A 26,385-nucleotide genomic window follows, 5' to 3' on the forward strand; every position below is an offset into this window, starting at 1 on the left:
TTTTCCACGTCATTTTATGAGTTTTTCTATTTTGTTAGATTCCATATAATATTTCAATGTAATAATTACAATAAATGTAGTAATAAATTGATATCAATTTCATTAATGAATTACATTTTAATTTCAAAATTCTTTATTAATTTCTTTTGTTTACTTATTTAAATTATTTGTTTAATTCTAAAAGATAAAAAGATTTCAATAATAATAATTCATTATTATTCTTATTATCTTGTAAATTCAAACTTTTTAAATATCCTGACTTTTATATTTAACATTTTTTTTAAATTAATCCATATACTACACGGTCTCAAAACTAATTTAACTAATAAATATACATTAAATCAAGAGATAATGACAAACCTTTGACTATCTCCTCAATTGTATAGTCTTCAAGCCTTACAAACCTTCTTTTTCGTCTGTGGGATTTAGTGGGTAAGTATAGTTGTTGTGACTCGAAATGTAAGTTTTTTTATAATTCATGATTTGAATCGTAACTCGAGTCATGATATATATAAACAACCACTAGACTCTAAGACCAATATTTAAAAGAAAATGTGCTACCTTACCTAAATACTTTGAGCTTCAATGGACAACAAAACACATCTTAGTTGCTCGAGCTCATGTTTTACTTCTTTCATTGTAGGCCTCGTCTTCCCTTCAAGATCAAGGCAGTTAATTGCTATCTTAGTAAAGCGTTTCACCACCTCCACATACACATCTCCTTTTAGTTGATCATCAAGAACTTGAACCAATAAATCACATTCCAGTAGCGAAGTGAAGTATGCAGCTGCACCTCTATAAACTGTTAGTGGTATCTCTAAAGAATGAATCTTTGTTCCCGTAAGTAACTCTAACAGAACAACTCCAAAACTATAAACATCGCTTTTCTGGGTTAGTTGCATGTACGAAAATAATCAGGATCCATATACCCGATTGTTCCTTTAACAAATGTTGATAAGTGGGTTTCACCAAGAGGGACAAATGTTGAAATCCCGAAATCAGAAACTTTTGCAGTGAACTCATCATTCAATAGTATATTTGATGGCTTGACATCTCTATGGATAATTTGTGTGGTTGAGTGCATATATGCAAGAGCTTCAGCAGTTTCTGCAGCTACCTTGAGCCGTTTTTCAAATGTCAATATGGGATGTCTATGTATGTGGTGGCATAAGGTCTTATTGGTTATATATTCATACACAAGCAAGGGAACATGTGTCTCTAGGCAACAACCAAGGAGTTTTACGATGTTGGGATGATTAATTTGTGATAGAATGATCACCTCATTTACAAACTGCTTGATTTGGCCTTGGTCAATTACTTTAGATTTCTTGATGGCTACCACTGTCTTATTTGCTAAAATTCCTTTGTAAACAGTACCATAACCCCCTTGGCCTATGATGTTGGTTTCATTGAAGTTGTCTGTTGCTTTCTTTAGCTCTTCTTCAGTTTGTTGAAAGGATCTTTACATGTAAATAATGTTTTCTGTAACATGATGCCACCGTTTTGCTTGAAGAAGTCCTTTCTACCCTTTAGTCTTATCCTCCGTTTGGCTCCACAGTAGACAAAAATCATTACCACTACTGCACCTGCAACACCTTCAATGATACCTGCATCAAAGCTTTCAACATGAGCCCTTTGTTAGCCATCAAATGGAGATGGGTAATGCAAACCCTCCCCCTTAAATCCATAATATTTTCAATTATTGGACAGTTGTGTTTTGGGACTTTGAAGCCATAATTATCTGGTCAAATATAACGATGTTTGTATCATTAATTACCTTCAATGACTGATCTAGGTTTTGATTGTGGCTCAACAGGTGTGCACTCTCCACCTTTTTTTGCGTTACCTTGGTGATCATTTGGACAAATACAATTATAACCCCCACGTGTGTTCTTACAATATCCTTGCAAGCAGTCATTGAGCTCTGAAGATTCACATTCATTGACATCTAACAAAAAATGTGAGATAAAACAGTACTAGTCATGCATGATACCATATATGATATTCCATATATCTTGTTTAATTTGTAGACAAACATATTTAATAATATAAAAATAGGGTAGAAACTAGAAAGTATACCTTGACATCCGTTTTGGATGTAGGGGTTTCCGGTGTATCCATCAGAGCATTTGCAACGATATCCATTAACACCAGTTTCCCCTTCATAGCATACACTGTTTTCTTGGCACATGTAGGTTACTTTATCCTTTTGAGCTTCTTCACACTTTGTATCCCCCACAGACCAGTCAAGCGCTACAGGGAAAGACATGTTGTTTCTCATATTGCGTAGCTCACTGGTGTTAAAGTAATACTTGTCTTTTTCCACAATGAAAGCATAACCACATCTACTAAGATTTCCTACCATTGATGTCTTGTTTTCTGGGAGACCGATATCAATTTCGGCATATGTCATGCCTTGCGGAATACTAGCTTGGCAACATCCATGGCCTAGGCATGACCCATTTCTAACAGAACCGTGAAAGTAATTACAATCCAATAGACACTTCATAGCAACAGACGGGTTGTGAAGCCTTATATTGGCTTCAAGGTCACAGCCAATTCTCGTGAACCAGTTTTGTGTGCTTGAGAAGGGGAACCTGGATGTATTAATTGTTGTCGTTGAGCCAGAAACTAACTTCCCCCATTCATTGTAGCATCTATATGCAATTGGTAGATTAATTCTAATAAGGTTGCCATCTATTTTTATCTCTACAACTTCTAGAGGATGAGACCAGTATCCAAACATCACCGTAAATATGCTAGAAATGTTCAAGTGTGGAATTCCAGTTGTGGAATTGCAGTGTATGTAGTAAGACTCATCTAGGTAGCAGCCTTCTTCAATTCCAAAAGGGTAAGGTATGGACACATTTCCACATTTGTCAGAACATGTGGGCTTGCATTGCGTAGCATTCATGAACCCCATCAACAAAATCTGCAGCATCAGTAGTAGTTGAGACAATTTCATGACTTTTTTTAGGTGTGATTAACGTGAAATTTTGGTGACGAACTCAAAATATATATGTAGGCAGACTTGTAAATATATATTAGGTACAAAGTGCCTGGATTACATTGTCATTTGTCACCTTTGATTCTTAGAAAGGAATGTTTCCCTACTTTTTCTACTTTTGTATCTAGCTAGCCTTTCTGATCTCATCGTTATTTTCTGTGAATGGTTTTGGCAAATCGTTATTTACAATGGATCTATGCGTGCATAAAACATATATAAACCCCATTTTCCAAAATAAAAGCTCAACTAAATGACAGCTCGACCTAGAACTGCTTTGTATAGTTTTAGGTTTTCCTAGTAGTATCTTGTGGTTTCATCTGTGTTGGTTACCCTAGGATTCAGGGGAGTCCAATACGGCAGAATCTTTTAAGTTCGGTAAATTTCAAGAAAGAATGGTTAAACTGGAAATTAATTAGTATTAGTGCTTGCTTAATTTTAACTTTCCTTCATATTAGCTTGTGTTTAATTTTAAGACCATGCCATCCTATAAATCAGATATGTTTTTTTACAGCAATAAAATAATTTCATTCAACAAAAAATACAACTGGGAAGACATGATCAGATCACATATATGTTTCTACACAAGTTTGACCATGTAATATTCTTATAACAACTAGAAAAATCTGACTTGGGGCCAACATATTTGATACTCAAATCTAGTTAAGTACAAAACTTCATGGATTATTTAAAATTTTGATTCCTATATAATAGCTTTAATCAGTATAAGGTTGTACGGTGTGTGGGCAACGACATTAGCCATTTTGTTAACCATTACAAGAAAAATCCTAAATTGTTGCGGAAAGTTGATACGGAATCAAAATCCATAGTTATTTTACTACGAAATACGCTACAAAATGGTTTGTCGTAGCTATTTTGCTACAGAAATGGTTACGAAATTACATTCTGTAACTAAATCCTAAATAGCTACGTATAGTTGCTACGAAATCAAAATCCATAGTTATTCTATTACAAAATAAGCTACACATTGACTTGACCATAGCTAATGTGCTACGAAAATGGCAACGGAATTACATTATGTAGCTAAACATTGAATTGTTGTTACGGAATCGAAGTCTGTAGCTATTTTACTAGAAATTATGCTATGGAATTTTTGGTTGCGGAAAGTTCGCTATGAAACTTGTTATGAAATTAATATTCATAGCTATTTGGCTATGGAATTCAAATATGTAGTTAGTTGACTCCAAAATTGAAATTCGAAGTAATTTTATTACGAAATTTGCAAAGCAATTAAATTTTTTAGCTAATCTATTATAGAACTTGTTACAAAAAATATTAAGCGTAGTTATTTGTGTATACGGTTGGTGTTCGAATTTGCAAAATAGTTATGGAATACAAAAAATATTAAGTAGCTATGAAATACGTTTCCGTAGCAAAATATTAAAAAAATTGTATACTTATTTTAGAATAATAATTTAATTTCCTATTTTTATGACAAATTAGCCCTTAGTTATAAGAACAAATTAGCCCTTATTTTTTACTTTTTGTATCATCGATTGGAGGTGGTCGTTTTTAATGAATCACAAAATGCAAAAGTCAAATGGATTAATGAAAAAGTGAACCTTATTTATTAATTATTTTGTAGGCGAGACTTTTGCTCTTTACTCATAATTTTGACAAGCCCTGAAGAAAATTATTCATAACTTGACCTAATTCCTTAGTTTTCCGCGGTTTCCACTTACGCCATTATCGATCGGACTTCACTCTATCGGGAGCTCCTCTCACTCTTGTTTGCTTTGTCTTTCGCCGCCTGCTCCGTCAATTGCTAGGTTGTTCTAGATTGATGATCTTCATCGCCTTCGTGTTTACTGTGCATCGTCCTACTCCTCTTTGCCACTTTTTTTTCTCGATCATCTTCGCCCCTAACAGGTAACCTTCTTCTTTGTTTTGCATGCTTCTTAAAACCTGTGTGACTCCACTAAATCATCTGCCTGTGTAACTTGGAAACATCAGCGACTATTTCTACCTAATGCTAGCTCCAATTTCTCTTTCTATCATCCAATGACCTGAGGATCTATTGATCTCTCCATTGAATCCAAGGTGGGTCAATAACCGGTTAACTCTTACACACAGCTTGATTCAAGTTTTTTTTTTGAAAGGGAACTTCCCTAACGAGGGTTTCCGGGCCAGCTTTTGCGTACCAACTAACATCCCCGCTGCAAACATAAAGCTTTGTCTCATGTCTTGGAGTCATTGCAAGCGAACCTTCATGGCCACAAGGGCTGAGTGGTGTAAGGATTTGAACATCGATCATATTTCATTTGATGCAAATTGTGGATTTTGACTAGACAAATAATGAAGTATTAATGTGACTTTATTGCCCAATCATCATACATCGCACATTGTTTGCATGTATTGTGATTGAATTAGCATGGATTTTCTACGATAAAACTCATAATTTGTCTTTGATAGAAATATGGTTTAAGCAAATTAAGAATTTGTGACTTTGTTGTTGGAATTTCATGAATCACAAAGATTCAGTAGCTAAAGATGAATTGATTAGGAGAATCATAAGATGCTGCTACTTGCTTACTTGTGCTTTATGTTATGTCATCCCTTATAATTCACAAAACTAAGCTGTTCAGATTGTTGGTTATAAATATAAATGTTCATATATGTGTACCTTTTGTTACAATTTTGGTCCATATAGTTTTTTAATTTGTTAAATAATAACCAACTTGACGAACTAATAAGTTTAATTGTACATGATTCTATTTTATGCTCATATCAGTTAGTAAACATCTCAATGAAAAAAAAACACTTGATAGTTCTCACACTTTTCCTCAATACGTAATAAAGTAGTGTAAACCCAGGAATGAATGAATTATATGATTAGCAATTAAATATTGATCTGATTCACTTTGAATAGATGGAACAGCTGTCAGTTGCATTTTTGCAGCCTTTCCAACGTTAATCCCTACCTCTTAATATTACGTATTTCGGAAACTCTTGGACCACAGTTAATCTCACCCATATTTGCGATGATTGCACGCTTCTAGTTGTTAATATGTTATTACTAGTTAATATTTATTAGAATTTAGATTGAACTTTGTTGAGAATTACTATATTTAGGTTAATCATTAATTCACTACTGTTTGTGAGTTTGTTGAAAATCAATGGTGTTTCTTAAAGGGTTCATCAGGTATAACTTTTTTTATTATGCAAAATAGGCAGAAAAAGTTGAAATTTGGTTAATCAACATCTTGTTCCATGGAGTTTTTATCTTTGCTTAAATTTTCATCTTCATCCAATGCATTTGTTTGAACACTGTTGTATTTTAATTTAATTGCCCAATATATATTTCCATAATGAATGGAATATTTTGTTAACAATGCCCAATATATATTTAAACTTAAATTGATGTTTGTGGAAGTATTCACTTGTTGTAACACAAGCCATTTAATTCGTACTAATTTTTCTCAAGTGTTGAAGTGTGTTACTATATGCTTGAACATGATTGTTTGATTATGCAAATAAATAATTAAAAAGATATATGCATTTTAAGTTTTCTTTCTGTTACATCATCGTGAGTTTCAGAAAAGTTATTTTAAGGCACATTTTCTTGTCTGCACACCAAATTTACATTCTTGGAATTTATTTTTCTCTTTTAATCTATTATTGTAATCAAGAATGTCAAGTTTTCAACTACTCTGCTGATAACAATCTTTTGGTGACATTGGAGCTTTTTTAGGTTGTGTAATTTGTTGTAGCAAAAGCAAAAGATATGTCTACGAATTTCAGTTTGTGTCAACCAATGTTTGGTGGTAAATTGTTGCTTATGTGGTACCGGTTTAAGGGTTCTTTTTTTTTTTTTTTTTTTGATTTATATGACAAGTTTTTTTACTTAATCTGGACAACTACATAAATAATTATTATTTCACTTACTCTGTACTTAATGATATAACAGGTTAAGCTGCTAAAGCTGCTAACTATTTATATGCTCATAGTTGGAATGCAGTTCCCTTACAACTTCTTTGGCTTGCATAATTGGTCTTCAATATGGTCATCTTTTGATCGAATTATAGGTGTGAAATTCATTTATATTTGAGAGTATTTTCCTTGGTCAAGTCTTGGTTGACCGAGTTTGTTACAGGGGCATAAAGATCGACTTTACTTTTAGTGTTTTAGTAATCAATTTCCAAATAATATTTTAGAATATTATTAAGTTTTTTGGTTTTTATCAATGTCAGGTATTCCTTTGAACAAGGGCTTGTACACGATGTTGTAACATGATGAAATAAAAGTAGGATGCTATAACAAAGAAATAAATGAAACTAGGTTGTTATTTCTTAACCCTTAATATCTTATATCTTACTTTATTTTTATTAGTTTTGACAGGATTCGAGGGCACATGTAAGGCTCTTACTTTATGTAAGAGCCTTATATATGTAAGAGCCTTATATTTTTAGTTGGTCAAAAACTAAGGAAACCCTCAAAGCAAAACAAAATAGGATTTCATACATTAGATTGAATTTTAATCAAGTTGATTGTAAATTTGATTTTGCAGGTTTTTCCATTTTGGTTGAGTATATGTGGCTATTGGTGTGTATGTGGTCGTTCAAATCTAAATTGTTTGACTGTATTTGTAATTAATATTCAATTTTGATGATTAGACAACCTTGTAGAGGACTTTTCAATGATATCATATATCTATAAAATTGATATAACTATTAAATTTATATTTACTATATTTTTATATATTTTTATGAATATTATAATTGGAAAACTGGATTTTGTTGAAAATTTTTATCATACAGAATTTGCTTTGGAACCTGTAGCTACAGGACAAATCGTTGTTGAACAAAGAACTACGAAATTCGCTACAGAACAAATAGATATGGAAAAAACAGCTATAGAATTTGCTACGGAATAGCAGGACTACGGAATTTGCTACAAAACAGACGACTATAGAATTTGCTACGAACAGACAGCTACAAAATTTGCTACGGAACAGCAGGGCTACGGAATTTACTACAGAACAGACGACTATGGAATTTGCTACGAACACATGGCTACAGAATTTGCAATGAGACAGATGGCTACGAAATTTGCTATAGTCTACAAAATTTGTTATGGAACTAAAATTGCAACGAAATAGATGTTGTAGAAACCGTCATATATAGCAAAATTGCTACGGAATTATAATTCCGTAGCTAAACATTTTGCTACAAGAAATAAAGCTACAGAGTCTTTGATAAATTGGGTAGCAAATTTCATAGTTAGTTGGCTTTAGCTACGGAATTTTAGATTTTTGCTATGGAATTTTTCCGTAGCTAAATTGAAAATTTCTTGTAGTGGACGTGGGCATGCATAAATGTCGTGGTAACACGGCTACACCGCCCCTTGCAAGCCGTTAAGGGGTTGTTCGTGGTCACGACAACAACTGGCAATGGGTAAAATTTTGAACGTTGACTTGCTTTTGACCATTTTCAAACAGTTACTTTGAATAAAATAAAATAAAATAATATTTTTTTTTATCTATAAACATATATGCAACACCTCATTTTTAATCATTACTCTATTTTCTCTCTTTATTTCATAAAATCTTTCAACAATAAAAAAAATGGATATGTTTGATCTGTTCCACCCGTTCAATGATGATAACGACGAAGATGATATATTTGCGATTATGATGTACTGGTATTCTATGGACGTGCTACTACAACCAGATCTAACTCCACTACTAACACGACGTGCGACGTTAAATAGAGATAGCGAAAAATGGCATAGACATCTAGCTAACGATTATTTTGCGGATAATTGTGTCTATCAGCCATACAATTTTAAAAGAAGGTTTTGTTTACGAAAAAATGTGTTTGAACGGAAAGTCAACGCTTTGGAAAACATGTATCGTTTCTTTCAAGTTTTGTAAATTATAATGTAGGTACGTTTTAGATAAAATAAATATAGTTTTTACCAATTAAATATATGTTTAGGTATAAATTTTTCCAAATGAGATACGATGCTATAACATATTTATATAAAATAAATATATTTTTGTAAATTATAATGAATTTATATAATTATTTAAAAAATAAAAAATAAATGATAACATGGAAAATAGAGGTTGTTATAAGATGTTGTCTATTTCTTTAGGTTGCTATTATAACATCATTGTGACATGGCATGTGAAGTGATAGTTTTTTTGTGCCTAACATGTTGCTTATACCAACCAGTCACATCCAGTGGTTGTGTAAAACTCGAAGAAAATAAGATCTAGTTCAGCCTAAAGGCTTTCAGCTTCGATTGATGACAAAACGCATCTTAGTTTCTCAAGCTCTTGTTTTACTTCTTTCATCGTAGGTCTTGTTTTCCCTTCAAGGTCAAGACAGTTAATTGCAATCTTAGCGACACATTTCACCACCTCAACATACTCTTCTCTCTGTAATTGATCATCAAGAACTTGAACCAAAACATCGCGTTCCATTAGTGATGCAAGATATGCTGCTGCACCATTATAAAACCTTAGCGATATCTCTAGAGAATGAATCTTTGTTCTGGTAAGTAGCTCAATGAGAACAACTCCAAAACTATAAACATCACTCTTTTCAGTTAATTTGCATGTACGAAAGTACTCAGGGTCCATATACCCTATTGTTCCTTTTACAATTGTTGATAGATGGGTTTCACCAAGAGGGACAAATCTTGAAATCCCAAAGTCAGAAACTTTGGCTGTGAACTCATCATTCAATAGTATATTTGATGGCTTGACATCTCTATGGATAATTTGGGTGGTTGAGTGCATATAAGCAAGAGCTTCGGCAGTTTCTGCAGCTATCTTTAGCCGTTTTCCAAATGTCAGCATAGCATGCGTATGTATGTGGTAGCCTAAGGTGCTATTAGTTATGTATTCATACACAAGCAAGGGAACAGGTGTCTCTAGGCAACATCCAAGGAGTTTTACAATGTTTTGATGATTGATTTGTGATAGGATGATCACCTCATTTACAAACTGCTTGATTTGGCTTTGGTCAATTACTTTAGACTTCTTGATCGCAATCAATGTCTTGTCTGCTAAGATTCCATTGAAAACAGTTCCATAACCCCCTTGGCCAATGACATTGGCCTCATTGAAGTTCTTTGTTGCTTTCTTTAGCTCCACTTCTGTGAAAATTTTTGCTTGGTTGACAGGATCTTTACATGTAAATAATGTTTTCTGTAACATGATACCACCATTTTGCTTGAAGAAGTCCTTTCTAACCTTTACTAGTTTCCTCTGCTTGAGTCCCCAGTACGCAAAAATCATTGCTACAGCTGCGCCTCCAACACCTTCACTGATACCTGTGTCATCAGAGCTTTAAATTAACATCAGTCCATGCTAACCATCTATTAGATCTAGCTGCAGTTGAACCCATAATAATTTGGTCAAAAAAGAAATTACTTTTTGTATCATATATTACCTTCAATAACTGACCTATTGTCTGATTTTTGTTGGATAGACGTGCACTTTCCACCTAGTCTGGCATTACCTAGGTGACCCTTTGGGCAAACACAAGTATAACTCCCGTTTGTGTTCTCACAATGTCCAGCCATGCAATCATTGAGTTTTGCAGATTCACACTCATTGATATCTAAAAGAAAATATAAAATGAAACGATTGTGATGGACCTGATGATATCCATGTACTCAAAATCTCGTTTAATTTGTAATATAAATGTAGTGTACAAATTAAGAACCTTTACATCCGTTGGCCATGTATGGATTTCCCTCATATCCATCAGAGCATTTGCAGCGATATCCACTCAGACCACCTTCCCTGTGATCATAGCATACACTATTTTCTTGGCACATGTAATTTACGTTGTTCTTTCTCGCTTCTTCACAATTTGTTATCCCGACAGACCAGTCAAGCACCACTGGGAAAGACAAGTTATGTCTCATATTGCTGAGAGCAATTTTGTCAAAGTAATACTTATCTTTCTCCACAATGAAAGCATAACCACACTTAAAATAACCCAATTGATGGCCTCTTGAGGCAATTGCAAAATATGAGGAAATTGTCATGCCTTGTGGAATGGTGGCTCTGCAACATCCATGGCCTAAGCATGTCCCATTTTGAAAATATAGAAAATTGGGACACTTTGTTGGGCAATTCATGTTCATAGCCGGCTTTGCAAGCTCAAGATGAGCTCGAATGCCACAGCCTACTCCGGTGAACCAGTTGAGTGTGCTTGAGAAGGGAAACCTGAGCGTTTGAACTAATACAACATCCCCAGAAACTATCTTCCCACTGCTGTTGAAGCAAGTATGCGCAATTGGGAGACTAACTCTAAGCTGGCCCTCCATTTTTACCTCTAAAACTCGTAGATTAATAGGTACTCCATACGGAAACACCAAGCTGGAACTCCCGTGTAACCGGGGAATTTGTGTTGTCGAGTTACATTCTATGTAGTAGGACCGGTCCATATAGCAGCCCTCTTCTGTTCCAAAAGGGTAAGGTATGGTAACATTTCCACATGTTCTTTGGCAAATAGGCTTATCAGGTGTAGCAATCACAAGTCCCATCAGCAAAATTTGCAGAATAAGTGCTACATTAGAAAACTCCATGTGTTTTAGCGAATTAGCGGTGATTAAGATGAAGATTTGGAGATGAATCACAAATACGTATGCATGAAGGTGCTAATATATTGGGTACACGTACGATGCCTAGTGAAGCAGCTGGTCAGTTTGTCACCTATGGTTCCTAGGCTAGGGGAGAATATTTTTCCTACTTTTTCGTTTGTATCCTTTGTCATTCTATGTTTGGTTCCGGCAACCGTCTCCTTTTGAAGATCTAAGAATAAAACATATATAAATAACCGCATAACCCCTCATTTCCAAAACACATGCTGCACTAAGTCCCTTCTTGCATCATATATATGGTTCTTTCTGTACATTAATTCCTAGGATATGATGCATGTGAAGCGGAAAGAACATAGTTTTTACCACCTTTTTGACAGAATCTTTTAGGTTCAGTACTTGTTAAAGTGAAAATATTATATTAGGTTTGTGCTCTGGAATATCTTATGAAAATTTGATTTTTTTTTTCTTTTTGAGAAATTAAATATCCTCCTATTATCTTCTTATCTATATGAAAAAATGACAAATGTTTTAAAATATTCTTATTTTTATCAAAATGTAACAATTTTTAACATTTCATATGGGTTAAAGATAAGTAGGAAGAAAAGATAGTAGGATATTTAATTTTTTTTATGCCTCGTTTAGCTCTACCGGCAAACTAAAAGGTTCTCGATCTGAGTCTAGTTTCCAAACAAAGAAGAGTAAGGCGCCATTTGTCTTTTCAAAGCAAAAAAGTCTGAAGTCTGCAGACCACCTCTGCAATTCTCTGTAGCTGAAGAGGGAGACCAAACAGCTGCAACATATAATAAAAAGTTTGTTTTTTTAACCTCTGCACACTGTTGCAATAAGTTAAAGTAAGGTGTGAAGAGGTTTGAAGAAGATGGTCAAGTGTTGTGTCACGCAGTACACGCGCAACAGTTTTTAAGTCAGAAGTCTTCTGAAAAACAAACAACTGCAAAGAGCCAAGTGTTAAGTGGTCAGAATTGGTTTTTTAGAAAAAAAAACAAACAACACATAAGATAGAACCCAAAGCAAAAACATATATATGTTATGGTACGTCCAATCATATATCAGCCAGTAAGCAAATATCGAACACAAATTAAAAACTAAATTAATTACAAACTAAAATTATCCAACGTTTACCTAACATGAACCCCTATCAATTGTCAATCGTGGACCAAAAGCATCGACACCGTAGGTGGTTAGTGCACTACTAGAAAAATGTGGGTCGAGGGTTCCAACAAAATTTACCTAAGAAAAAAATGTGTTTGTATATTTTTCTACACATCATGGAGGAATTCAGAGAGAATAAGCCGGAGATTGGAGGATTCTAAAACACTAAATTTCTTCAAATAGGAGTTGTTGGCAAAGAGAGAACAAGTTGCAAGTGGATAAAAGAAATGTATAAACAAAATGGTGGCGTTGTATAAGCTTGAAAGAGAAACTAATACTGGTGCACACACCCATCTATATTATGAAGTCTTCAACTTTTGCCAAATGTAGTAACTTAGTTAAATATTTGTTACTATATCTCATGTAAGTGCAACATGGTCTTATACATGTCTATATATGTCAGAGTCCCCTTGTGGCCTTGTCTCTATAATGGCGCTTTAAGAAAGTAAATCAAGAACTCCAAATATATCTAACATTGTCTCAGAGTCGACGTCGAGTTCCCTTAAGGCTTATTGCATCCTTGTATCCTCAATGAGCCTCCATCTCTAGGGGAGTGTTAGTGCATCTTATATTTGTGTGACATGAATCTATAAGTGTCTATATGTGATGAAGTCTCCATCTCTCCATAAGAGAGCTCTTTCTGAAAGTAAATCAATGACTTCATGTATGTTGTGGATAATACGACTGTAACACCCTGAATTCAGGAGGCCTAAAAAGGAAAGGAAACCTCAAAAGAGGAAGTGAATCATCGAGTAGATGGGTGACTCGACGAGTAGGAGTGCGATTTTGGTCGCGGGTTAAGTGACCTACTCGACGAGTCAGAGGACTGACTCGGTGAGTTGGCCAAGTTTTAGGAAAACCTTAAATCAGGAGTTGGTGCCCTATTTAAGCATCTTATTCTCATTCTATCAGCCTCATTTGTAGCCTCCATTGTCCAGAACCTGTCCCATGAAAACCTAGTGTTCTCTTTGAGTGTATGAGCCTTTATTGAAGGATTTAGAGTGTTCTTGAAGTCTAGAAGAAGAAGAAGGAGGAGGAGGTTGGAGGTCCAAGGAGAAGGTTGTAGATCCAGGAAGTTTGCTTCATCTTCTTCAATTTCTGGTAATCCAGTTCTCACCTTGAATTCTAGTTTGTGTGATCTCCTTATGTCCCTTTTTATGGAGTTTATGGTCCAAGAAGGATGTCTTGTGGGATTTGGACGTCCCCAAGCTAGATCATTTCAGATCTAGGAGGGTCTTGAGTAGTAAAGACATAAAAGGTGGAAGCTTTGTGCCATTATACCTCTCCATGCATAGATTAAGTGGTTATTATGGCCTTTTGAGCAAAAAGGGTCATGCATGGGTGCAAAGGTAGCAACTTTGTGTGATATCCCGACCCTAGGAGGCCAGATCTGGGTCTTGGATGCCTTGAGCTTGTCTGAAATCGTCTGAATAGTGTTGGACATAGAGAGACTAGGCGAGTCAGTTATGGGACTCGGCGAGTCAGGCCAGTTCTTGCCCCAAAATCCTTCTGTTAAGGGTATGGGTTGAGATTGGAAAGGGACTCAGCCAGTCTGAGTCCATAATGGTCATGAAGTTCATTGTACTCGACGAGTTTAAGGAAGAACTCGATGAGTTGTTCATACAACTCAGCGAGTCACAAACTAGACACATTCATATGTGGATGATGAACTCGACGAGTTCAAGGATGAACTCGGCGTGTCGGTTGAAGATGGTCCCGATTGTATGATTGAAGGAGAACCCGTTGCAATCTTGCTAAACTCGACGAGTTGGGTTGAGGGTTGTATTGGGTTGTAGGGGTATGGACTCGACGAGTTGGCAGACCAACTCGGCGAGTCAGGTCAACTAGATGTTAACTTTGACCAAGTTTGACCAGGGTTGACTTTTGGAATATTATGGTCTAAATGTTGTTTGGGTATTGATAGTTCGAGAAGCCGAAGGGTTAGCAGTTCAGAAGTGCCGGTTAGCAGTCAAAAGTCTTCAACAAATCTTCAGCAGTGCGAAGTGAGTCTCCTCACTATGTGCATGGGTCTACGGCCACAATGCCGGCCCATTATGATTATGTTCATGTTTATGTTTATGTATAGAATGAAGACCCGGGGTTAGCCCTAGGCACTTATTGATATATGTTCCGGGTTACGACTTAATGTCGGGCGAGGCCCGAGGAATGTTAGGATGCTAGAGGTCTTTGTGATTCTTGCATGTGTCAGTATGATAGGATCCGAACCGAGGGTCCGATGTCGAGGTAAGCCCGAAGTACGTTAGATAATAGTATGTTTTTGGGTCGAGGGTCCGATGCAGGGGTATTCCCGAGGAAGATTCTTATGTAGTGCGTTAGATTATACTTGTGTCTCTATGATACTAGTATGTGTCTGGTAAGGAGGTGAGTGTGGGCGAGGTCCCGTATCTCATAACTAGCTGAGTATGGATGGGGTTCCATGTCTCGATATTAGCAGTGTAGGGGCGAAGCCCATGATAGGAAGGATGTGAGTGTGGGCGGGGGCCCGTATCTCACTACTAGTAGGAGTATGGACAAGGTTCCACTACTTCAGTAGCAGACCAAGGGCGGGCCTCGAGTTAGGCGAGGCCTTAGATCAGGGTACAGTTAGAGTATGTTTATGTATGTTCTAGTATGCCATTCAATTGTATGTATGCATGTAGCGAGCGAGGCCCGAAGACAGGCGGGGCCTAAAGAAGACAGATCTGTACACCGAGCGGGGCTCGATGCCATGGGACTTGATGTCAGGCGGGGCCTGATGACGGACGGGGTCTGATGTCGGGCGAGTCCCAATGCAGCGGGCGGGGGCCTAGTATGTGGTTATGTGCTCAGAATTATGTATGGCATGTTTAGATCAGTAGATATGTATATTATGTGGTAGGTTGGGGAACTCACTAAGCTTCGTGCTTACGGTTTTCAGTTTTGGTTTCAGGTGTTTTAGATAGCGGAATGAAGAGCTCGAGATGATCGCATGGCACACACCAAAAAGTTTAGCCTAGGATGTTTGCTCTGATGAAATGAATAAGTGTTTTGAGAAAAATACTCTGAATTGTCATATAATCCTTTTTAGTATGTTTGAAACGATATAATGCTACGGTTAGTAATATTTTTAAATAAATTTTTGGTCATGATTTTTGGGATGTTACAATGACGTTGAATGTTGATGTGCATTGTTTGACTGAAAGGACAAGTTCAACATGATTTCATATATATGGCATGTTTGGTAACATCCCAAAATTTCCAATTTAAAAACATCAAAGATATTAAGTATACAATTAAAGCACAAAGTGTGGGAAGCTCTTGAAAATTAATGGAATGAAGAAAAGATAGGAATGATTCAGAGAGTGCATAATTTACTTGCACAATGCAAAAGTTGTGCAAGTAACTAAAGAAGAACAAAAGTAGAATAAATAAAAGACATATTGGATGTTATATACGTTAGTTGAGAGTGTTGGCAACTAAGGGTGAGCATCGAAACATGTAATCCAATTTCTAAAACCATGATCGCCTCATGGTTTTGGAATCGAAACCGCAGTTCCGTTTCCGATTCCTAAAGTTTTGTGTATTTTACTCGATCACAAGTCGGAGATGTTCACTGTGATGGAGGTACTTATTTTTTTCCCTTCCGGAGATAATGAAACGCATAGGGGGCCATCCTTTTGTTGTAACACGCTCCTTAGATTTACATATTTACTAATTCACAGGGCCATACCATAATTAGGTAACTAACAAAGAAAAAAGTTGATTGATAAATACGACTAGGAGATGGAGATGACATAAAAGTCTATGAGTAAGTATGTAAAGACTTGGCTTACATGTTCAGCTCAAGCAAGAAGAAGTTATAAAGTTAACCCTACTGAATGGTGGTTGGGGAGTAGAGGTATAAAGGTTAGAAGATAACATTGTACAAAGGGTATGCGAACACAAGACACTATTGTCCTTTTTTTTTCCTTTTTCTTCTCATCAGAAGTATTTGTAACTTAGCAATTTAATTTTACTCAGATCGAACATAGAAATGAATGTCAGTATGCTCTTCAGACCTTACTTCTTGATAATTGATCTACATTCTCAGTGGATGAAGATCGTTCAAAAGAGTTATAGCTCTAATATGTTGCATTTAAGGGGTTATATGTTGATTAATGTCTCATATATGTTAATTAATATGTCAACTAAGGCATTGTTTGTTTTCCTCTTAATTGGAAAATTAAGAGGCGGTCTCTTAATTTTTAAGATCTAGACCGTTTGGTAGCTTCTGAAGTTATACCGCTTAATTTGTTAGATGCCTCTTAATTTTTCAGATGTAGGGATGTGTCTGAATTAAAGAAAAGAACACGTGTTCCTCTTTTTCCCTGATACTTCATCGTTTTCTTCTTCTCTTTCTCTCATAAACTTCAACACCTCCTTCTTACTGTATCTTCGATTGCACCATGACAACCCTTTGATATCCCTTCCGTCACCAGTTGACCGATGCCTCTTCCTGCGCCGCCATCATTGTCGATCGAGGCCTGTCAGAAATCCCCAAAGGCGAGCGACAGTGCCGATCTCATCTACAACTTCTCAATTACTACCGGATGATTTGTTTTCTCCAGCTCTTGTTTTATCTTCCTCACTTGGCTATACCAACCAAACTCGACACAATTTCCTCCGCCTCCTATGTATGATTTTTCATTCCTCATTTTTGTTTGAATATCTTATTCTAGAGTATATAATCCAATGTTCCATTCAATCAATTTTGAAAATACACAGTCAATGTATTAAGAAACCTAATTTAGATGTTTTCTTGTCATAAATGCAAGTATATGTTTGTAAATACACAGTTAGGTTTATGTTTCTAGTCATAAATGTAGTTTTATGCTTGTGGGTATAAGAGTTCACTCATTGAAGCTCTTAAGCACACCAACTGTTTGTGAAAATTCTAGTATTTTCAAGGAAAACAACCACTTTAGTTGATGAGGAAGACACAGATAGATATAGATGATGTTTGGTAATCCAACCTATCACATAAAAGATAAAACTCTAATTTAACTCGATGGTTATAACACAATATGATTACTGTAATCACTTTAGATCGTATATTATGTAATCATAACATTGGTTGCAGTTTGATGGGTATTAATGTTTCTGAATTGAACATAAAAAATATTGAACGACGTGCTGCAAAAATAAAAATAAGGGTATAATGATCTTTTCCTTGTTATTATCAAGTGGGACTAGGTTATTCTAGATTGCATGAAGCATCGAGGCTTTGGATGGCCAAAAGAAAGAAGTTGGTTGATGGTTTAAAGGTTGGGTGCAAGAAAATTTTTAAGGTGTATTGTGATCTTCTTTTGAAATTTTACATAAATTTTTTTTTTCAAGAAAGCACTTGGAGTAACTATTAAGGTTTTTTTTCAAGAAACTGTTTGTATTTGTCGTGATGTGTAAATGAATCAAGTTGTATACATGTAATGTGATCCATATTGTAACACTCAGTTTGAAATTAAGTAAATAAATAATAAAATCTAAAGCCCCGAGATGTAATTTTTATTATTATTTTATAGCCAAATCAATGATATTTAGCGGGGTGTTGGTTTCGGGGAGCCAAATGATATAATCTTTGATGTTGGGGGTTAAAAGTGTAAGTTGTGCATTTAATTTGAAAAGGATGTCAAAAGTCAGGGGATGTTTGGTAATTATTAGGACTTAAATTGAAAGGACTTTGGAGTGATAGGGGTTAAATGGTAACTTCTGGGACTTGAATTGTGATGAATCTTAGATGTTAGGGGCTATCTTGTAAATTGTAGCCTTGATTTAAGAAGGATCTTATGGGGAGGGACCAAATGCGTGAAATGTGTATACGTTTAGATAGGGTACGAGATTTGAACCCGGTGGTCTTCCCTCCCGTCTTAAGATCGTTATTTCCTAACCCTAACCCTAATTCTTCACTAGCCACCATCGTTTGGGAGTCCTCCAGCCGCCGCCTGCAAACCGAGTTTGAGCACCACCGGGTCCGCTGCTACCTGCCACCGAGAGCCGCCATCCATAACCCTGTTGTCGGACGTCGCGGGCAACCGGGAGAGTGTGACAACCCGAAACTTTTATCTTGTACACTTAGCCAATTCTATCTGTAACAACCAAAAATACGACCCAAAAATTTTTGTTTTAGTAATAATAAAAATCATATACTGATCGTCACATCATAAAACCATGTGTCAAATATCTCAACCCATAATAAAATGTCATGAACATTTGTGTCAAATCAAGCTATGAATCCACAAACTCCCAGGAATAAGACTGAAGTTGTGGTGTGTGCAATGTCATCATCCCGAGCTCTTCCCTTTACTTGCGAAAGTACCTAAAACCAAAACTGAAACTGTAAGCACAAAGCTTAGTGAGCTCCCCCAAACTACCACATAACATACACTAGTATATAACACATACTGGGCCTTGCCCATTGCATCAGACCGAAGTCCGGAACTACTCAGGGCCTTGCCCTCTGCATCGGACCGAAGCCCAGAAACTGCATCAGACTGAAGTCCGGAACTAACTGGGACCTTTTCCCCTGCATCGGACCGGTGTCCGGAACTAGCTGCATCGGACCGAAGTCCGGAACTGACTGCATCGGACCGAAGTCCGGAACACATATCAACTAGCATAACACACATCATCTAACATAAACACATATACTACATACTACATCAAGCTGTAGCCTGGACACATAACACATAAATCCCGTCTGAGCCACGAAGGCATCAAACACATTATCTGCTACATTAGACCGAAGTCCGGAAACTACTACTAGCTAATTAGGCCGGCATTGTGGCCGTAGCCTCGTTCCTACTGGAAGGAAACTCACCTCGTAGCCTAGCTGCTGAAAGAACTGCTCCGGAATCTGTCTGTTGCGGCTCCGGTTTCACCCCGGGTACAATTTCCATAAGTACCATCAATCAGATACTGATAATAATACTGAGGGTAAAATGACTCTCTTACCCCTGGTCAAAGTCAACCTAACGGTCAAAGTCAACATTCAGTTGACCTGACTCGTCGAGTTGGGTCTCCAACTCGTCGAGTCCTTAGTCTCACTTTATGCTTCTACTCGCTACTACTCGTCGAGTTTTGGCACAAACTCGGCGAGTTCCTCTTTGTTATTAACACTCCGACAATCTGCATCCGACTCGCCGAGTTGTATGAACAACTCGTCGAGTTCTCCTTCATCAAATGAACACACTAGCTGTGACTTGCCGAGTTGTATGAACAACTCGTTGAGTCTGTTCTTGAGGCATGAAGATTGCCTTGGACTCGTCGAGTCAGGGCATTGACTCGCCGAGTTCTTCCACGAATGAGTTTAACCCTCTACCTCACCGAGTCCTTCTCTCACTCACTGGTTCCACTCGGCATAACTCGAAACGGGGAAAACAGGGGACTCGCGACTCGACTCGCCGAGTCGCATGCATGCAAACACTATATACTCGATTCTGCTTGAAACCAGTCCCTTCCATTCAAAGATCTGGGTTCTTGGGGCTTGATTAACACGTAAAGTTTCCAACTTTATGTGTAAATAACATCAAATGAAGGTTTTAGGGTTCAAAGCACACTATAAGAGTAGATCTAGAGCTTTCATGCAAAATGGCTCCATAAAGGTACTAGATTTAAGCTTCTGGAACTCAAACCTAGCTAGATCCGAAGGCTATTCATCTCAATGACTCCTCTATACTATTACCAAGCCCAGAAATGGTTCAAGAATAACTTTAATGGCTTTCCAAAGGGAATTAAAGCATGAAAACAGAAAAGTGGCGAGTTAACCCTCACTATTCTCTGAAATGCCACAAAGATCCTAGATCTCCTTCTTCTCCTCTTGATCTACCATCCTTCTTCTCTCAAAATCTTCAAATAAACCCACCAAATCACACAAAAATGCTAAGATGGTTCTAGGGTTTCGAGAATGGTGCTCTAAGGGGTGATGGGGGCTGACTTGAGGCCCCAAGAGTTGTTTAAATAGAGTGCAAACCCTTGAAATTAGGGTTTCATCCAGACTGGCGGACTCGCCGAGTCCGGAATATGGACTCGTCGAGTTGCCAACTTACACGTGCTCAAAGTCCCGACTCAACTCGACGAGTCTGGCTACTGAAAACTTGAAAAATAATTATTTAAATAACATACCAGAATTGGGGCGTTACACTATCAATGATAAACTCGTTTCAGCTATCTTTTAGCATTGTTTTGAGCCTGTTTGGATGATCTAAAGCCTTATACAAACCAAAGTTTGAATTAGGGATGGGTTGGTTTAAGATTTAGGGTTGCAAATAGGCCAAACACTCCATCAAAAGGAGTGTGTGGCCGCACACCCGAGTGTATGGCTGCACACATGAGTGTGTGGCCGCACACCCGAGTGTATGGTCGCACACATGAGTGTGTGGCCACACACCCGAGTGTGTGGCCGCACACCCGAGTGTATGGCCGCACACCTATCCTCTAGCCGCACACTCATCCCTATTTATTGTAACACCCAAAGTTTTGAAGACCAAGAAAAGGAAGAAAACCCTAAGTTTAGGGGTCGACTCGGCGAGTCCAAGGAGGGACTCGGTGAGTCGGAGCGGGATCCGGGTCGAGGAGTAAGTGACCAACTCGGCGAGTCGGCCAAGTGGACTCGGCGAGTCTGGTCTGTGCGAGGAAAACCCTAAATCTGGGGCTTGGAGCCTATTTAAACGTCTCAATCTTCTTCCTAGGGCTCCTTTACTGTCTCTCACACCCAGAACGCCGCACCCTAAGCTTCCATTGTGTTCATTCAAGCTTTTAGCCATTTTTGAGTGGTTTTAAGGAAGAAGAAGAAGGGGGAATCTTTGAAGCATCAAGGAGTGGCCTTGGATTCGAAGTTTGGGGATCATCTCAGAGCATTTGAAGGTATTAAGTCGTTTCTCTCCTCCAGATTGTCCTTGGTTATGAGTTTTGGGGCTTTTAGGCCATGTTTAAGATCAATCTCGAGCTTGAGGTCCAGATCTGAGGTTGCTACCTCAAATCCATGCTTGTTTTGGTTTAGAATCCCGTAAAGTATCAGTCATTGAGTGGATTATGGAGCCTCTTGGCCTTAAACCCTAGTTTATGGTCAATTTTGCTTAGATCTCTTTCTCTACACGTAAAGTTTGCAACTTTACGTGGGGGATAGGCTTGGGAAGGGTAGATCTACAGTTTGGAGTTCATGCATGACTCGAAAGTCCTCTGCATGTATGTAGATCTGGATGGACTCGGCGAGTCCTTTGAGTGGACTCGGCGAGTAGCTTGAAGATGAGGAGGACCTCGACGAGTGGGATGAAGAGCTCGTTGAGTCGGATGAAGATGGGCATGAACTCAACGAGTTGGATGAACAACTCGGCGAGTTGGATGAAGATTTCCTTGTGCTCGGCGAGTCTGTTCTTAGACTCGGCGAGTCAGGTCGCGGAGTCCCAAACCCTTCGAGTTAAGACTCGAGTCAGCGAGTCGAGCAAGAACTTAGTGAGTTGGACAGGACAGGAATCGGGAATCAGTAGACTCGGCGAGTCAGGGGATGACTCGACGAGTAGAGTCGCGAGTGGAAGGACTCTGGACTTATGAACTCGGCGAGTCAGTAGGGTGACTCGACGAGTAGGGTTGACCTGGAAGGTTGACTTTGACCAGGACTTTGACTTTGACCTGAGTTGACTTGGTTGTCTTTCGGGGGTCAGTTAGACTCAGTGTTGCATTGATATTGATAGCTCGGGAAGCAAGTGGAGCAGGAGTTCAGTCAGTGGTCGGGTAGCGGTCAAAGGGATTAGCAGCAGCAGTTCAGCAGTATCAGGTGAGTCTCCTCACTGTTTGTATGGGTCTAAGGCACCAATGCCGGCCCATTTAGAATATGCATGAAAGACCAGGGGGCGGCTCCTGGCACACAATATGTTACTATGTATGGTAGGAAGACCCGGGGGTTAGCCCTAGGCGATATGTATGAAAGACCAGGGGGCGGATCCTGGCATACAGTATGTTATTATGGATGATAGGAAGACCCGGGGGTTAGCCCTAGGCAATATGTATGAAAGACCGGGAGGTGGCTCCTGGCGCATTGTATGCTATAGATATGAAAGACCAGGAGGTGGCTTCTGGCACACTGTATGTTGTTTAGCTAAGTAGAGTAGTATGTACGGTTGTCTTTGTGATACTTGCATAGAAGACCAGGGGGTGGCCCTTGGCACTTGTCTGTAAGACCAGGGGGTGGCCCTTGGCATTTGCCTGTAAGACCAGGGGGTGGCCCTTGGCACACGTCTGTAAGACCAGGGGGTGGCCCTTGGCACTTGTCTGTAAGACCCAGGGAGCGGCCCAGGCTTGACCAGGAAGACCACGTGCGGCCCGTGGCATAATGGAAAGACTAGGTTTGGCACATAGCACCTTAATTGGTTATGGATAAGTCGGTTGTTAGGACCGACGGGTAGTCAGCACCCCAGAATGGCTTGACACGGGTAGTCAGCACTCCAGAATGGCTTGACACGGGTAGGGCGGCACCCCAGAACGGCCGTACCGGGTAGTCAGGCACCCCAGAATAGCCTGGCAGTAAGTATGTTATGTGTTTGTGTGGTATGTGGTAGATTGGGGGAACTCACTAAGCTTCGTGCTTACAGCTTTCAGTTTTGGTTTCAGGTACTTTCGGTAGCGGTTGATGGAGCTCGGGATGATCGCATGGCACACACCATAGATTAGTCAGCCTGGGAATGTTTTACTCTAATAATGAACATGTGTTTTGAAAACTAATACTCTGTTTATGTTTTGAAATGATGATTTTACTTTAACCGATACTTTATTAAAAGAATTTTTTTTAGTCTTAAATTTTGGGACGTTACATTTATATAGGGTGACCCCTTCACTCATTCCTTTCATTTGGTTGCATTCTACTTTATCTCTATACTTTCTCCCTCTAAGAGCTTCATCCAAGAACACTCTAAGGGTCTCAAAAACATGAAGAATTCCTTCATTTAGCTTGTTATACAGGTAAAACACCTAAATCTAAGCATGAAACTCTTCATATTCTTTGTGTTCTTCATCACTTGAAGGTGTACGGCCGCACACCTTCATAAGGTGGCTGTACACACCTTAAAAACCCTCCAAAGTGAGAGTTTTGGCCCTCTATATCTTAGTTGGACTTGGTTTGATCCTTGAAACACTTGAAAATCGACGTTTGGAGCATAAACGAAGAGTGTACGGTGGCACACTCCCGTGTGCAGCTGCACACACACCCTGGCCGCACACACCCTCTGTCCATCCGCACACTCCTGTGTGCAACCACACACATAGCCTGGCCGCACACCATGGCCGCAAACACCTTAAAGGTGGCCATACACTGTAACACCGTTAAATTTCAAACAATTTTTCATTTAATTTTAATAAAACATTTCATTTCCAAATCATCCCAAAATCATATATCCAATATTTTCACAAAAACACAATACATAATCCGTATCCCAAGATCTAAAAAACATATCATCTGCAAGTGTGTACTAATCATGTCGTCGCCTTCCCGCGATCATCACTAGTACCTGAAACACATAACACACAAACGGTAAGCATAAATGCTTAGTGAGTTCCCCAAAATACCACATACAACACATACGCCTTTCCAGGTCATAACTCTATAGGATCTTCCGATCCAAGTATCTCAGGGGATTTCCATCCCATAACTCTGTTGACCTTCCGGCCCATACTTTGTTGACCTTCCGGTTCATATCATCATACTCATATCATAACATATCACATATATAACATACATCACATAAACATCATACACATAAGACCTTCCGGTCGGATAGGGAGAAGACTCACCTCGCTGATGTCGGATAATCACTCGTGCTCGATTCCCCGACGTATCGTCCTCCTATATCATAAGTACATCTCTAATTAATACCTTCCTGACTTAGTTTGACTAACACTATTAAGTCAACACTGGTCAACGCTGGTCAACAGTCAACCTTTGACCCGACTCGTCGAGTCTTGCATAGACTCGTCGAGTCCACACGTGAACTCGAGTCCTTTGAATCCTTTCTGACTCACCGAGTCACTCACCCAACTCGGCGAGTCATCCACTGATCTGAGTCACGGGACAACCCGCTCCGACTCGTCGAGTCTGCTTATGGACTCAGCGAGTTCATTTTATGCACAATAAAACATCCTTATGAGGTTAGATCTATTCCTCTAATCCTTAGATCTAACCTTCCCAAGCTCAATAACCACGTAAAGTCTCTATCTTGATGCACATACAACAACTATATGACCATATATGATGATTTAGCCCCAAATACCACAACCCAAGGTCATAACCTCCATTGTTCTTCATAAAAGCTTGATGAGTAAGGCTCTCTGGACCTCTATGGATCCAGATCCAAAGCCTCGTCACCAGAAAGGGACTATTTGGACATCATATCAACCTAACAAAGGGCCCAAGAAACCCTAAATCCATATATTCATCATAAAACAGAAGAAGAGCCGAGTTACTACCTCAAATGCGATGATCTTAGCTTCAAATCCACAGAATAGCAACCTCCTTTGCTTCCTCTTGACTAGGACCTCCTCCTTCTTGCTAAACAATACCACAAAGGTCAAGAATGGCTTCCTTTCTCTCTCAAAACGCTCAAGCACTCTAGGGTTTCTCTCTATGGACTGGTAGCCGCAAATGAAGGCCATAAGGGCCTTTAAATAGGTCCCATACCCGAGAAATTAGGGTTTCTTTCATCAGCTCTGACTCGGCGAGTCACTCCCCTGACTCGTCGAGTCCCCTCATTAACCACGTCATCCAGTCGCGACCAGACTCGATGAGTCTAAGCACCAACTCGTCGAGTCACCTTACATAATTAAAGAAATACAACATAAATTAATATACCTGGGAAACTGGGTGTTACATACACTCACCTAACGCAATCCTTTAAGGTCCTAACATTTAGTGCAAGTAGTCCAAAGTTCCTCGAGTGGTTCTCCATCACATTTAGTGGTGAAATACCTTCATTTGACTCCTTTATGTATCACTGCATGTTAATTAAGATCAAATCGCGTTCAAGGCTTCACTTGAACACCCAACTTTTCGTGTCGATCCTTCAATCAAATCACCCAAGGTGAATTCATACCCCTATGTTTTTCCAAGTTTTTCATGTTTTCAGGGGGGGAATACAAGCAAAAGTACAAGGAAACTTGTGCTCAAATATATTATTTTGTTTAAGATAATTATATTTTTAGTATGCTTTTAAACACGGAAAACAGTATTACCATCCGATTAAGAAATCAACACGTAGAAACAGTTTTCAAAACTAGAACAATGAACTTGTGAATCGTGTAGTAAAATGTATTATTTTATAAAGGATTCAAGCAAATAATAAACAGGATTTTCTGTATTATTACTTGTAAATTTGTTAGGCTAAGTTTGAGACACGTCCTTGGTAACACTCCCACAAAATCAAAGTGTAGGACTAGCACTTGTGACCAGAGTCTCTTGTAGGGAGAGCATGACTGTTGTGTATAGATCTATACGGGACTGGCAATCCCGCACCTCACTGCTAGCTACAGTCGGACCGGCAGGTCTGCGGTTGACAAAGTCATTAAGGATACAGGCCGTTGCAGGCTATATCCAGTCAGTTATGGTCATGAAACTCACAACTTAGGTAGCT

General features: G+C 38.4%; 2 protein-coding genes across 2 annotated transcripts; both read right to left on the reverse strand.

Moving 5' to 3' along the window:
• Positions 1-566: 566 nt before the first annotated feature.
• On the reverse strand, positions 567-2,965 carry LOC111909272 (wall-associated receptor kinase 2). Its single transcript, XM_052763622.1, is given in 4 exon segments — positions 567-901; positions 904-1,440; positions 1,778-1,948; positions 2,080-2,965. Coding segments are annotated over 4 exon segments (1,929 nt in total).
• Positions 2,966-9,251: 6,286 nt separating this feature from the next.
• On the reverse strand, positions 9,252-11,572 carry LOC111909284 (wall-associated receptor kinase 2-like). Its single transcript, XM_023905072.1, has 3 exons — positions 10,702-11,572; positions 10,426-10,596; positions 9,252-10,306 (listed from the first exon to the last, which is right to left on the reverse strand). The coding sequence occupies exons 1-3, from the start codon at positions 11,570-11,572 to the stop codon at positions 9,252-9,254; spliced, it is 2,097 nt and encodes a 698-aa protein (XP_023760840.1).
• Between the last annotated feature and the right edge of the window lie 14,813 nt (positions 11,573-26,385).

This window comes from Lactuca sativa, chromosome 1 (assembly GCF_002870075.4).
Source record: "Lactuca sativa cultivar Salinas chromosome 1, Lsat_Salinas_v11, whole genome shotgun sequence".
NCBI classification, from domain to species: domain Eukaryota; kingdom Viridiplantae; phylum Streptophyta; class Magnoliopsida; order Asterales; family Asteraceae; genus Lactuca; species Lactuca sativa.